This window comes from Bos indicus, chromosome 18 (assembly GCF_029378745.1).
Source record: "Bos indicus isolate NIAB-ARS_2022 breed Sahiwal x Tharparkar chromosome 18, NIAB-ARS_B.indTharparkar_mat_pri_1.0, whole genome shotgun sequence".
Lineage (NCBI taxonomy): Eukaryota > Metazoa > Chordata > Mammalia > Artiodactyla > Bovidae > Bos > Bos indicus.
This window is the reverse complement of record NC_091777.1, coordinates 55321161-55336347: the sequence shown is the minus strand read 5'-3', so window position 1 is coordinate 55336347 and position 15187 is coordinate 55321161. Positions and strand designations below refer to the sequence as shown.

The 15187-nt window shown below is 43.1% G+C and overlaps 1 protein-coding gene and 1 long non-coding RNA gene across 4 annotated transcripts in view; one reads left to right on the top strand and one right to left on the bottom strand.

Annotated features, from left to right (window-relative positions):
* Positions 1–1339: 1339 nt before the first annotated feature.
* LOC139177157 (uncharacterized) lies at positions 1340–14655 on the bottom strand. Of its 2 annotated transcripts, XR_011561638.1 has the most exons (4): positions 14529–14655; positions 11876–12459; positions 5661–6728; positions 1340–3795 (listed from the first exon to the last, which is right to left on the bottom strand). It is a non-coding gene; the product is annotated as an uncharacterized lncRNA (long non-coding RNA). The 2 variants fall into 2 exon arrangements; XR_011561637.1 differs by lacking the exon at positions 1340–3795 and having other exon boundaries at positions 4192–6728.
* The window catches only part of LOC109572833 (sulfotransferase 2A1-like), a 28552-nt gene continuing 27582 nt past the window's right edge, over positions 14218–15187 (top strand). The window contains exon 1 of one of the 2 annotated variants that reach the window (XM_019979954.2): positions 14218–14538. In XM_019979954.2, coding sequence (XP_019835513.2) covers positions 14448–14538 — 91 coding nt within the window. In that variant the 5' untranslated portion in view covers positions 14218–14447. The remainder of the gene's footprint in view (positions 14539–15187) is intronic. The other variant, XM_070771370.1, reaches the window with a different exon arrangement.

Here is a 15187-nt window from a genome sequence, read left to right as displayed (position 1 = left end):
CGACTGAAGTGACTTAGCACGCATGCACCCAGGACCTCTATACTTTTTTAAAGTTAATTTTTTATGTATCTGGCTGCATCAAGTCTTAGATGCAGAAGGTGAATTCTTGCATCTTAGTTGTGGCTTGGGGGTTCTTTCATTGCAGCATGTGGGATCTAGTTCCCTGACCAAGGATAGAACCCTGGCCCCCTGAATTGCAGCACAGAGTCTTAGCCACTGGACCAGCAGGGAAAGCCCTCTATACTTTTAATTATGCAGAACTCCTAAGCATTCTCAGATAATTGAGGTGTTGCAGTTTTTCTCAAAACTATGTGATGAACCTAGTATCACATTGAGGTCATAGTTTTTATTGAGCTGATCCTGAGTGAGCTCTTCAGCCATATCTCCTGCTTTGCTTCAGGCTAGTCTTTCAGAAAAAGAGCAAGAAGACTTCCCTGGTGGTCCAGTGGTTCAGAATCTGCCTGCCAAGGCAGGCGACATGGGTTCGATCCCTGGTCTGGGAAAATCCCACATGCCATGGGGCAACTAAGTGTGTGCACTGCAATACGGAAGCTATTCCCTGTCTTGGAAACTGAGTCAGTTTCCCAAGGAATAATAATTCCAACAGCAACAATGAAGGAAAAATGACAGGGAGGGGAAAAGAGAGTGTTGTGAGAACGTACCTAACAAGCAAAATATCTAAAGGCTGAACAGATTAGGGCCAAAAAAAAACCCACCACTTTTCAGACCCCTGGCTCTCTAGACAAGATCTCCTTACAGACCCTTGAAATCTGTATACAAAACCTGCTGCAAAGGCATTAGGCTTGTTAAAGGGCAAATGTGTGGTGTTGGATACCAGTTATAGCAAGTGTAGATGTGCCCGGCATTGTGCTAGTAACTGTGCCCACAGAGTGAACATAGTGTATGGATCCCTGCTTTCATTCCGCGTGTCATCCGCTCACTCTTTCTGCCTCCCCTCCATGCAGTGGTATTTGGATCGTGGTTCGACCACACTTGGGGCTGGATGTCCATGAGAAACAAGGAGAACTTCCTGATACTGAGCTATGAAGAGATGAAATGGGTAACGATTGCTCTTAGAGTCAACACACTCTCTCTCACCACCATCTGCACTCCCTCCACCTTCCCTCCATTGGCCTGTGTCTCCCACTTTCTCAAAGCTTAGTCTGTAGTCAATAGGAGTGAGAATAGCAATACCTGGTTTTCATTGCCTTATTTCTGGTTGACACTTCAAAGCTCCATGCTCCCTTTCCTCACGTGGTTTTCTTTGTTTCACCATAAGCGGAAGGGCTTTTTTACAAAAGAATTTTATTTATGTATTGGCTGTGCTGGGTCTTCACGGCTGTCCTCAGGCTTTCCCCCGCTGCGGTGAGTGGGGGCTACTCTTTGTTGCGGGGCATGGGCTTCTCACTGCGGTGGCTTCTCTTGTTGTGGGGCACAGGCTCCAGGTGTGCAGGCTGAGGAGTTGCGGTGCCCGGATTCTAGAGCACAGGCTTCATAGTTATGCCACATGGGCTGAGTTGCTCCGAGGTACATGGGATCTTCCCAGACCAGGGATCGAACCCATGTCTCCTGCACTGAAAGGCAGAATCTCATCCACTGAGCCACCAGGGAAGCACTTTGTTTCATTTTTGTTAGGATTTTTGTTTTGTTTGTTCCATGTTATTGTTGTTGTTTTTATTATTTTTTTTCAGGTGTATGATTTCTTAGTAGACCATGGTAAATGCTCATGGAATAAAGAAAAAAAAATCAAAGCATTATAGCTTTAAGAGGAAAGTCTGATTCAAAGCAAAGCCTCTCTGGTTATAAAATCCATTTTCTTATCATAATCTCTGAAGATCATGAGCCAAGTATTGATATAATAAATAAGAAGATATGGTAAAGCTCTCTTGTGTTATTCAAATGATAGCTGTGAAAAACAGCATTATTTGGGCACATAGCCAAGACTTGAAATCAAATCCTTATATTTTGGTCAGGTTCTCCCTGAAACTCTCTTGCCTAATCCTGATCATAACTGTCTAGAAGCCCTTCTTAAGTCTCTTTGAAAACCCAGCATTTTGGTGTTTTAAGGTGTCCTGAGTTCAACTATACTGAGAAATCCATCATGGTCCTTCCATCTATTTTTTTCAACCTTTCTCTAAGTCATTTTTAAATTTCTCAAAAATTTTATTGAAGTATATAGTTCCTTACAGAATATATAGTTTCTACTGTACAGTAAAGTGAATCAGCTATACCTATGCCGATTCAGTTCAGTTCAGTCGCTCAGACATGTCAGAGTCTTTGTAACCCCATGAACTGCAGTCCGCCAGGCCTCCCTGTCCATCACCAACTCCCGGAGTTCACCCAAAGCCATGTCCATTGAGACGGTGATGCCATCCAACTGTCTCATCCTCTGTCGTCCCCTTCTCCTCCTGCCTTCAATCTTTCCCAGCATCAGGGTTTTTTCAAATGAGTCAACTCTTTGCGTCAGGTGGCCAAAGTATTGGAGTTTCAGCTTCAACATCAGTCCTTCCAGTGAACACCCAGGACTGATCTCCTTTAGAATGGAATGGTTGGATCTCCTTGCAGTCCAAGGGGCTCTCAAGAGTCTTCTCCAACACCACAGCTCAAAAGCATCAATTCTTCAGTGCTCAGTTTTCTTAATAGTCCAACTCTCACATCTATGCATATATCCCTTCGTTTCTTAAATTTTCTTCCCATTTAGGTCACCACAGAGCATTGACTAGAGTTTTCTGTGCTTACAGTAGGTTCTCATAGGTTACCTATTCTTTACTTAGTATCGACAGTGTCTATGTTTCAATGTCAATCTCCCAGTTCACCCACTCTGGACTCCTCCAACTCTATCCCTACTCACATCTCTACATTTCTTTCCTCTTTTCCTCTCCCCTCTCCCCCTCCTCTGTCTGCGGTCTCCTCCCCCACATCTCCTTTCCTATGTTCTTGCTTTTTCACATAATCTCTCAGATTTTCTCTTCTTCTGGGACACGAGGAGCACTGTGGAGAAGATCTGCCAATTCCTGGGCAAGAAGCTAGAACCAGAAGAACTGAACTCAGTCCTCAAGAACAGTTCTTTCCAGGCCATGAAAGAAAACAATATGTCCAATTCTTCCCTCCTGAAGGGTCAGTATTTAGAAGAGAATGGAGAACTTTTGAGAAAAGGTAAAAGAAAACATTCTGCCTTCAAAATGGATCAGACTATGTAGAGATTATTCTTGGCTTATAACAGGGCACTAACCATTGGGAGTAGGGACTGTTTGAATGTATCAGCTTAAAATGCTCATCACTTGAGATCGTCTCTTGTGAGCCCTTATCAGGGCATTTCTTTTTAGAGTATTGATGTGGGCTGCAGGTTTTTGAGAGAGTTTATTATTTTAAGGGTTCATTTGTTTTGGTGTGGACCATTTTGAAGTTTATTGAACTTGTTACAATATTGTTTCTATTTAATGTCTTGGTTATTTGGCTGCAAAACAAATAATGGCATGACCAAATAAATAATAAACAACTTTTAAAAAGCAGAGAAGCCTAGTTAGACATCTAATACAATAATGCAGGTGAGAAATGGTGTTGGCTTGGATGGAGGTGGTAGAAATAGAAGTTGTAAAAAGTGGCTAGACACTGGTTATTACAAATCCCATGCACTGTAACTTGCCAGGCTCCTCTGTCCATGAGATTCTCCAGACAAGAATAATGGACTGGGTTGCCATGCCCTCCTCCAGGGGATCTTCCCAATCCAGGGACTGAACCTGGGTCTCCTGAACTGCAAGCAGATTCTTTACCATTTGAGCCACCAGGGAAGATCTGTTATAGAAAACAGAGCAGTATTATTGCTGATGAATTTCACACAAGATGAGCTGGGAGAGAAGAGAAGGCAGGAAGTTGTTCTAAGCAGGCAGAAGTGTAAATCAATATGACCACTAGGTATATAAAAACAAACCATTGGTCATTCTGCTATATTGACTAGGATTTCCACGTCAAACAGACAGACGGAAATCGATCCAGGACTTCCCTGATGGTCTAGTGCCGGGAGCCAGCACGGGAGTTCCCACCCATGACAAGGTCATCCGCGAGAGCCCTGACGGGCAAGGCGAGTCAGGACTCGAGGGGCCCCCTGGATCTGCTTGAGCATCTACCCCAAAACCAGAATCTGTCTGTTTTACTATTTTACGACTTTCACCAACTCCTCTGACATTAACGGGGCGGGGCGGGGGGGTGGGTGCGGCTATCCCCGACCACGTTTCTCTGAAGGAAATCAACTTAGAGCTCTAGTTAATAAGCCTCCTGGGCATAATAGGAGTGTTTCAATCCAAACCCCTCAGATGGCTCTCTAACTTGCCTGACAGGTTTATCCGGACTCCTACAGCTACCCATATGATTGTTTACAGTCTCCCAACCGCAAGAGGCACGGGAAGCTTAAGATATTCAAATAGTATAGAGCCTCTCCCGGAGTTAGAGATTATTAGAATAGAACTAGTAGAGGATTTCATTGTTGAGCTAATGCTTGCTGCCAAGTTTCCATATCACTTACCCACTGTGTCCCTGGGAGTCTATTAATTAATATAGTTGGTATATAGAAAAAATAGAAAAAATAAGTAGTGGCCTTGGTGTTAACAACAGTAGACCTTGAGGTAATAAATTCTTTCCTTGCTACAGCCCACGGCACCTTTGCCCTTTGGGAATGCAACTTTATCTAGTGCTTTGGGAGAGTGGAGCCAAACTTTAGAAAAATTATTTTTAGAGAAAATCAGTTTTCTGGGTATCAGAACAAAGAGTCATAAAATGTTAATAGGCCTCCTGGCCAGAAGATGATGTAAATCACCTAAAGCATTTGTATCTGATAAGTTTGCAGAAAAGAAAGCCTGGTCTCGATAAGGATCAAGGACTGCCGACTTTGCATGACTTTACACCCCCTATTATCCTCTATGCACAACTTAAGGTATATAAGCTCCCTTTGAAAATAAAGCTATGGGCCTTGCTCATCAGGCTTGGTCTCCCTGTGTCGGTCTTTCTTCCTTTTCTCTCCTTTTCTTCTCTGTTCTTCCTTCAGGATGACTGAATGGAGCGTGGGGGCTCTCTGAGACCACTTACCTGCCTGGGCTTCTAAGACCCACTCGAGAAGGTGCCTAAGGTGGGGCACCTTCAGCTTACGAGAGGGCGCCTGCGGCCTCCGTGGTCAGAACAAGTTCGGTGTCACAAACTTTATTGGTTTCCCATGTAAACCAGTCAGATCAAGCCTCTGTCTCTCCCCTTTTATCTATTCTTTCAGTCGCCAGCGCCGTCCTCCTGAGGATATCCCTGGATCCAACCGGGGCTGGACCCCGGTAGTCTAGTGGTTAAGAATCTGCCTGACAATGCATGGGACACAGGTTTGATTAGTTGCCCACTGGCTGCAGGCAACTGAGCCCATGCACCACAACTGCTGAGGCCAAGCTCTAGAGCACACGCTCGGCAACGAGACGCCCACACACCGCATCTAGAGAGTAGCCCGTGCTTGCTGCAACTGGAGAAAGCCGATGCACAGCAACAAAGACTCTTCACAGCCACAAATAAATAAACTTTTGTAAATCAATAAAATAAAACAGATAAGAATGTGTTGTGTACTACTTAATAGCAATACATTAAAAGAAATAGATCTAGAAGACATGTATTGGAGTCTGGAGACCTACCCTCTAGATCTGACGTGAGTCTCTATTTTATGTTTCTCAGGCGTGACTGGGGACTAGAAAAATTACTTCACGGTGGCCCAAGCTGAAACCTTTGATAAACTATTCCAGGAGAAGATGGCAGACCTTCCTCAAGATCTGTTCCCATGGAAATAATGATCAAAAACTTCTGGATCCTATATGGACAATGATATTTGTTCTCCTGTCCTCATACATGTGAATGACTGGGAGTAATTGCATGAAACCTGTTGTCTCATCCTGGTGCCTCAATTGATTAAATCTCTGCATCTTTGAGGACCTGACTGTTAAAGTTATCAGAGTACCCCTCATTCACTCTGTGGTATCCCAGCTTTCAAAACATGTTTCTAGTGTTTCATCTCATTCACAAGAGTGGTCAAGAAATAACATAAGAATCATCGTTGTTGTTGTTCAGTCACTAAACTGTGTCCGACACTTTGTGACCCCATGAATTGCAGCACGCAGGGTCCTCTGTCACCGACTTTCTGCGAGTTGGCTTAAATGCATGTCCATTGAGTCTGTGATGCAATCTAACCATCTCATCCTCTGATGCCCCTTCCTCCTTTTGCCCTCAATCTTTCCCAGCAGCTGAGTCTTTTCCAATGATCGGCTCTTCACATCAGGTGGTCAAAGTATTGGAGCTTCAATTCAGTATCAGTCTTCTAATGAGTATTCAGAGCTGATTTCCTTAGGATTGACTGGATTGATCTCCTTCTGTCCAAGGGACTCTCAAGAGTCTTCTGCAGCACAGAAGCACCACAATTCGAAAACATCAATTCTTTGGGGCTCAGCCTTCTTTATGGTCCAACTCTTACATCTGTAGAGTCAAAACTATGGTGTTTCTAGTAGTCCTATATGGATATGGTAGAGAAGCCCTGGATGGTCTTAATTTTAGCTGACTGAAGCCCACCAGGAAATAATAGCAATCTAGATGTTTCTTTAATTACTTCTGGAGTCAGTATTTCAGAAGCGGGCATTCTTCCTTTTGCTCATTGTGTGACTGTGGGAAGCCTTGAATCCTAGAGTCCTCCACTGGGTGATAGAATGTGGGACCTGTAAAATAACAATTGCTATTATAGAATTTCAATGTGGCCAAAAAGAGAATTCTCTCAGCTCAGCCCCTAAAACCTGGAAGCATTTCATAAATTCTCAGTATGTTAATGATGAAATGGCAAATAAGAACTGGATTCTGCCGTGTAGTTAGGTATTTAAATTCACCCCCATACCTGTGAGTCTAAAGCAAGTTTTTGACTCTTTTGCTTAAAATGACAGATTTCAGGGACTTCCCTGGTGATCCAGCGATTAAAACTCTGTGCTTCCAATGCAGGGGGTGTGAGTCTGATCCCTGCACAGGGAACTAAGATCCCACAGGCTACACAGAGTGGTCAATAATAATAATAATAATAAATTTCTTTTAAAATTAGGTTCCTATAAAAAAAAAAAAACTAAGAGATTTCGGTCCATGGTATCTCAATTTCCCTCTAGCTTATGATCACTACATCAATTTATTTAGTTTTATTTTGATTTTTTAAGGGCTTCACTGATAGCTCAATTGGTAAAGAACCCTCCTGCAATGCAGGAGAACCCTGCTTGATTCTTGGGTCAGGAAGATCCCCTGGAGAAGGGATAGGCTACTCACTCCAGTATTGTGGCCTGGAGAATTCCATGGACTGTGTAGCCCATGGGGTCACAAAGAGTTGGACATGACTGAGCAACTTTTTTTAATTTTCTTCAAATTTAGGGAAATCTTGCAAGAAATACACAGAAAATCCTTGTACATAATTCACACAGATTTACCAACAGTTATCTTTTGCAACATTTACTAGAATATGCTCTCATCTCTTTCACTCTCATATACAAGATAAACTTTTTCAGCTATTTGAGAGTAAGTTACAGAAATCCTTTCCTTTTATCCCTCAAAACTTCAGTGTATGGGGCTTCTCCGGTGGCTCAGTGGTTAAGAATCCACTTGTCAATGCAGAAGACATGGATTCCATCCCTGGTCTGCAAATACCCCACATGTCACAGGGCAACTAAGCCCGTGCATCACGACTATTGAGCCTGTGCTCCAGAGCCCGGGAGCCACAACTACTGAAGCCCTCGGGCCCTAGAGCCCGTGCTCCGCAACAAGAGAAGCCACAGCAAGGAGAAACCTGCTCACTGCAACTAGAGAAAAAGCCTGGGCAGCAACTAAGACCCAGCAGAGTCAAAAATAAGTACAATTATCTTTTAAAAATTTATTTTCTAAGATCAAAAATATTTCACTTATAATCACACAAAAATGATAGAAGTCAGGGAGGTTTGTATTGATGCAATGTTATTCTCTAATCCACAGTGTGCATTCAAATGTGGTCAACTGTCCCAATAATAAAATCATAGCATTTTCTCTGGTTGAGGAGTCAATCCAGGATTTAGTTTACATTCTCCTCTATCTGGAACATATCCTCAGCTTTGTCTTTTAGTAACAATTTGATCATTTAAATGGTTCCAGACAATGGTTTTAAAGACGAACCTCAGTTAGAGTTCACAGAATATGTTCTCATTAATACCTTCAGGTCTAGACTTCATGTTTTAAATATGCAGACATAAAAAGGAAGGAAGGTAAGGAGTTCCCTGGGAGTCCAGTGGTTAAGACTCTGAGCTCCCAAAGCAAGGGGTACAGATTCAATCTCTGATCAGAGAACTAAGATCCCACATGCGGCATGGCCAAAACAATTTTAAAAAAAAGGAAGAAGGGGAGCGTACATTTACCATGGGTAAATCTAACGAACATTACTTCTGCCAGGTGATCAAAGTCAACATCAACAATGAGATGTCAGGTTGACAGTAAATACCCTCTAAATGTTGTGATTGTACTAGTATTTTACCTCCGTGATCTTCTCTCCAGTACCCAGAAACCCAGTCTAATTCAGAGAAAAACATTGGGCACACCCCAAGAGAGGTACCTTCTCCAAAATACCTGACCAGTAATCCTCAAAACTGTCAAAGTCATCAAAGACAAGGAAAGTCTGAGAAACTGTCACAGTGAAGAGAGACCTAAGGAGACGAAGATCCAAGGTAACGTAGAGTCTGGGATGGGATCTTGTACCAGAGAAAGGATATTAGGTAAAACTAAGGAAATCTGAATAAAGTGTGGACTATGAGAATTATTTACAATTTTCCTATACATCTAAAAGTGTTGAAAAAAATAGCAAAGCTTATTTAAAATATTTTTTAAGGATTTCCCTGGTGGTCCAGTGGTTAGGATTCTGCCTGCCAATGCCAGAGACACAGGTTCAATAACTGGTCCGGGAAGTTCCCACATGCCATGGAACAACCAAGCCCCTGTGGCTCATGTTCAGCCCAACCGCCTAGAGCCCAAGCTAGAAAAAGCCCACACACAGCCATGAAGCTCTACTGCAGCCAGTAAATAAGTAATTCTTAAAGATAGTTTTAGAACTAATATCCAGGAACTGGAATGCAAAAGTAGAAAGTCAAGAAACGTCTGGAGTAACAGGCAAATTTGGCCTTGGAGTACAGAATGAAGCAGGGCAAAGGCCAATAGGCTTTTGCTAAGCGAACACACTGGTCATAGCAAACACCCTCTTCCAACAACACAAGAGAAGACTCTACACATGGACATCACCAAATGGCCAACACCAAAATCAGGTTGGTTATATTCTTTGCAGCCAAAGGTGGAGAAGCTCTATACAGTCAGCAAAAACAAGACCAGGAACTGCCTGTGGCTCCAATCATGAACTCCTTATTGCCAAATTCAGACTTAAATGGAAGAAAGTAGGGAAAACCACTAGACCATTCAGGTATCGCCTAAATCGAATCCCTTATGATTATACAGTGGAAGTGAGAAATACATTTAAGGGACTAGATCTTACAGACAGAGTGCCTGATGAACTATGGACGGAGGTCTGTGACATTGTATAGGAGACAGGGATAAAGACCATCCCCAAGGAAAACAAATGCAAAAAAGCAAAATGGCTGTCTGAGGAGGCCTTACAAATAGCTGTGTAAAGAAGAGAAGGGAAAAGCACAGGAGAAAAGGAAAGATATACCCATTTGAATGCAGAGTTCCAAAGAATAGCAAGGAGAGCCAAGAAAGCCTTCCTCAGTGATCAGTGCAAAGAAATAGAGGAAAACAATAAAATGGGAAAGACTAGAGATCTCTTCAAGAAAATTAGAGATACCAATGGAACATGTCATGTAAAGATGGGCTCAGCAAAGGACAGAAATGGTATGGACCCAACAGAAGCAGGAGATATTAAGAAGAGGAGGCAAGAATACACAGAAGGACTGTACAAAAAAGATCTTCACGACCCAGATAATCACAATGGTGTGATCACTCAGCTAGAGCCAGACATCCTGGAATGTAAAGTCAGGTGGGCCTTAGGAAGCATTACTATGGACAAAGCTAGTGGAGGTGATGGAATTCCAGTTGAGCTATTTCAAATCCTAAAGGATGGTGCTGTGAAAGTGCTGCACTCAATATGCCAGCAAATTTGGAAAACTCAGCAGTGGCCACAGGCCTGGAAAAGGTCAGTTTTCATTCCAATCCCAAAGAAAGACAATGCCAAAGAATGCTCAAACTACTGCACAATTGCACTCATCTCACACACTAGTAAAGTAATGCTCCAAATTCTCCAAGCCAGGCTTCAGCGATACCTGAACCGTGAACTTCCAGATGTTCAAGCTGGTTTTAGAAAAGGCAGAGGAACCAGAGATCAAATTTCCAACATCTGCTGGATCATCGAAAAAGCAAGAGAGTTCCAGAAAAACATCTATTTCTGTTTTATTGACTATGCCAAAGTCTTTGCTGTGTGGATCACAATAAACTGTGAAAAACTGTGAAAGAGATGGGAATACCAGACCACCTGACCTGATTCAGAAATCTGTATGCAGGTCAGGAAGCAACAATTCAAACTGAACATGGAACAACAGACTGGTTCCAAATAGGAAAAGGAGTATGTCAAGGCTGAATATTGTCAGCCTGCTTCTTTGACTTATATGCAGAGTACATCATGAGAAACGCTGGGCTGGAGGAAGCACAAGCTGGAATCAAGGTTGCCGGAAGAAATATCAATAACCTCGGATATGCAGATGATACCACCCTTATAGCAGAAAGTAAAGAAGAACTCAAGAACTTCTTGAAAGTGAAAGAGGAGAGTGAAAAAGTTGGTAAAACTCAACATTCAGAAAACAAAGATCATGGCATCTGGCCCATCACTTCATGGCAAATAGATGGGGAAACAGTAAAAACTGTGGCTGACTTTATTTTTTTTGAGCTTCAAAATCCCTGCAGATGGTGACTGCAGCCATGAAATTAAAAGACATTTATTCTTTGGAAGGAAAGTTATGACCAACCTAGACAGCATATTAAAAAGCAGGGACATTACTTTGCCAACAAAGGTCCGTCTTGTCAAGGCTATAGTTTTTTCCAGTAGTCATGTATGAATGTGAGAGTTGGACTATAAAGAAAGCTGAGTGCCAAAGAATTGATGCTTTTGAACTGTGGTGGTGTTGGAGAAGACTCTTGAGAGTCCCTTGGACTGCAAGGAGATCCAACCAGTCCATCCTAAAGGAGATCAGTCCTGAGTGTTCATTGGAAGGACTGATGTTGAAGCTGAAACCCCAATACTTTGGCCACCTGAGGAGAACTGACTCATCTGAAAAGACCCTGAAGCTGGGAAAGATTGAAGGCAGGAGGAGAAGGGGATGACAGAGGATGAGATGGTTAGATAGCATCACTGACTCAATTGAGATGAGTTTGAGTAAACTCCGGGAGTTGGTGATGGACAGGGTGGCCAGGTGAGCTGTGGTCCATAGGGTTGTGAAGAGTCAGAGACACCGAGCAACTGAACTGAAAGATACCCATTTTTAATTCACCTCATGTCTATACACTCCATCTTGTTACTAAACTCCTGGTTCCCACCCGTAATGTCAAACTCAGGTTACCCCCAGAATGCTCTCTGAATGACTTCATGGTTGCCCAATATTATCAATCTTTTGATCCTCTCTGTTTCTGGGCAGGCACACACATCAATGACCTGGGAGAGATTAATGATTGTTCGGTGTTAACTACAAATGCATCTCCCAGTCCAACAATGACTACGGCTAAAAGGCTCACAAGAGGTAGAAAGAGCTCATCGTCATGACAGGAAAGTGTGTGTGGTTTGAAGGGATACCCTTCCCAAGCCTGGATTACTCACCTGAACTCCTGAGAGAGGTGCAGGAGAGTTTCCTTGTTAAAGACGAAGATGTCTTACTGCTGACTTTCCCCAAATCAGGTAAGGAAGCAGGATCAGATACTGACAGGCTGTGGCTGTGGCCCTCATTCATTCAGTAGACAGGTGGAATGCTTTCTGTATGCTGACAATGCATTAGGGGAATAGAAATGTGCACTGATACCGCTGATGTCCAGAGAAAAGGATTGAGCCAGGCAGTTACACAGTCAGCTGAGTGCTCAGAGCAGGTAATCAAAGGCATCGGAGGAAACCATGGGAATGAAGCCTAAGGCAGATTCAGCTGTTTGTAGAGAGGAGTGGAAGAAGACGCAGAGTGAAGTCTGTAGAGGAAATGGGCTGCTGTTGTTTAGTCGCTCAGTACTGTCCGACTCTTTGTGAAAGCCCATAAACTATAGCCCACCAGGCTCCTCTGTCCATGGGATTCTCCAGGTAAAAATTCTGGAGAGGGCTGCCATCTCCGTCTCCAGGGGATCTTCCTGACCCAGTGATTGAACCTGGGTCCCCTGCATTGCAGGCAGATTCTTTGCCATTTGAGCCACCAGGCATATCTGTTATAGAAAATAGAGCAGTATTATTGCTCATGAACTTCATGGAAGATGAACTGGGAGAGAAGACAAAGCGGGAATTTGTTCCAAGCAGGCAGAAGTGTAAATGAGTATGACCACTAAGCATATGAAAACAGTAAAGCACTGGTCATTCTACTAAATTAACGAGGATTTCCATGTCAAGCAGACAGAAGGGAATTGATCGAGGGCTTCCCTGATGGTCTAGTCGTTAAGAATCTGCCTGCCAATGTAGGGGACACAGGTTTGATTAGTTGCCCACCAGATGCAGGTAACTGAGCCCATGCACCACAACCGCTGAGCCCAAGCTCTAGAGCACACGCTCGGCAACAAGAGAAGCCTGCACACCGCAACTAGAGACTAGGCCCCAGTCAGTGCCACTGGAGAAAGCCTGTACACAGCAACAAAGATTCAGCACAGCCACAAATAGATAAACTTTGTAAAATAAAACATGTAAGAATGTGTCAGCCGTCTCAATAATAAAACGATAGCATCTTCTGTGGCTCAGGATTCAATCTAGGATTTAGTCTACATTCTCCCTTCTCCTTTCTCTGGACCATATCCTCAGCTTTTCTTTTCTTAGGGTTTTATTTTTTTAATAACAATTTGATAATTTGAATGGTACGAGACAATTATTCTGTACAGCTTCCCCAATTAGAGTTTACACAATATGTTCTCATTCATACCTTCAGGTCTAGACTTCACGTTTTAAATATGCCCCCCAAAAAAGGAAGGAAGCAAGCAAGAGACTTCTCTGGTAGTCCAGTGGTTAAGACGCCAAGCTTCCAAATCAAGATGCACAGAATTCAATCCCTAATCAGGGAACTAGGATGCCACATACCTCCTGGCATGGCCAAAAACAAACAAAAAAGAAAAAAGGAGAGAGAGTAAATTTACTGTGGGGAAATCTAACAAACATTAGCTCGGCCAAGTGATCAAGGTCAATGGTGAGTTGTCAGGTTGATAGTGAAAGCCCTTGAAATGTTGGGGCTATAATAGTATTTCACCTCCATGATCATCATCTCCAAAACCCAGAAACCCAGTCTAATTATCAGAAGATCATGGAGTACACCCCAAGAGAGGGACCTTCTCCAAAATATCTGACCAGTCATCCTCAAAATTGTCAAGGTCATCAAAGACAAGGAAAGTCTGAGAAATTGTCACAACCAAGAGAGACCTACGGAGACATGAAGACCCAATGTAATGTCGTGTCTGGGATGGGATCTTGGACCAGAGAAAGGATATTAGGTAAAAACTAACAAAATCTGAATAAAATATGGACTATCAGAATTCTTTATACTCTCTTTACTATTTTCCTATACTTCTAAAAATGTTGTACAAAATAATAATAAAGCTTATTTAAAATATTTTTTCAGGCTATGCTTGTGGTCCAGTGGTTAGGATCCTGCCTGCCAATGCAGGGACACAGGAAGTTTCCACATGCCATGGGCCAACTGAGCCCCTGTGCCACATATTCAGCCCAGCTGCCTAGAGCCAGTGCTCCGCAACAAGAGCGTAACCCCTGCTGGCTGCGACTAGAGAAAGCCCGCACACGGCAATGAAGACTCACAGCAGCCAAAAAAATAAATATATAAATTTTAAAAAACAGCACTTATCAAAGTGATTCATTAAAAAAAGAATAAACTCAAATGTATTTTCTTAATTAGCCACGTCTGCACCCTCCGTCTTGTTACTAAACTCCTGGTTTCCTCCCATGACGCCAAACTCAGGTTAATCCAGAATGTTCTCTGAACGACTTCCAAATATTGTCAGTCTTGTGACCCTCTCTTTGCATCAGTAGGCACAGTCCTCAGTGAACTGGGAAAGATTAATGATTGTTTGATGTTGATTATAAAATGGATCTCCCAGTCCAACAGTGACTATGCTGAGGCTGAAACACCCACGAGAGATACAAAGATCTCATTGTCGTGACAGGAGAGTGTGTGTGGTTTGAAGGGATACCCTTCCTGAGCATGGAATTCCCATCTGAACACCTGAGAGAGGTGCAGGAGGATTTTATTATTAAAGATGAGGATGTCTTACTGCTGACTTACCCCCAATCAGGTAAGGAAGCAGGACCAGATGCTGAGAAAGGCTTCCTCATTCATTCAGCAGACAGGCGGGACTTCTGTATGCCGACAATGCGTTGGGGGAATAGAAATGTGCACTGATACTGCTGAAGAGCTGACTCATTGGAAATGACCCTGACGTTGGGAAAGATTGAGGGCAGGAGGAGAAGGGGGCAACAGAGGATGAGATGATTGGATGGCTCCACTGACTCAATGGACATGAGTTTGAGCAAACTCTGGGGCATAGTTGAGGACAGGGAAGCCTGGCGTGCTGCAGTACACAGGGTCATGAAGAGTCGGACATGATGGAACAACTCAACAGCAACAGCCACTGGCTTTCAGAGAAAAGGATCTAGATAGGCAGTTACACAATAAGCTGAGTGCTCAGAGGGATAACCTAAGGCATCAGGGGAACCCACGGGAGTGAATCACAAGGCAGATTCAGGTGTTTGCAGAGAGGAGTGGAAGGAGATGGCTGGCCAGGGAAGTCTATAGAAGAAATGGGGGAGGGAGGTAATTATTTGAGATGATGTCTATGTTAATTAGTTTGATTGTGGTGGTCATTTCACAATGGTGTTATTGTTGTTGTTTAGTTTATAAGTCATATCCGATTCTTTTGGAACCCCATGGACTGCAGCTCACCA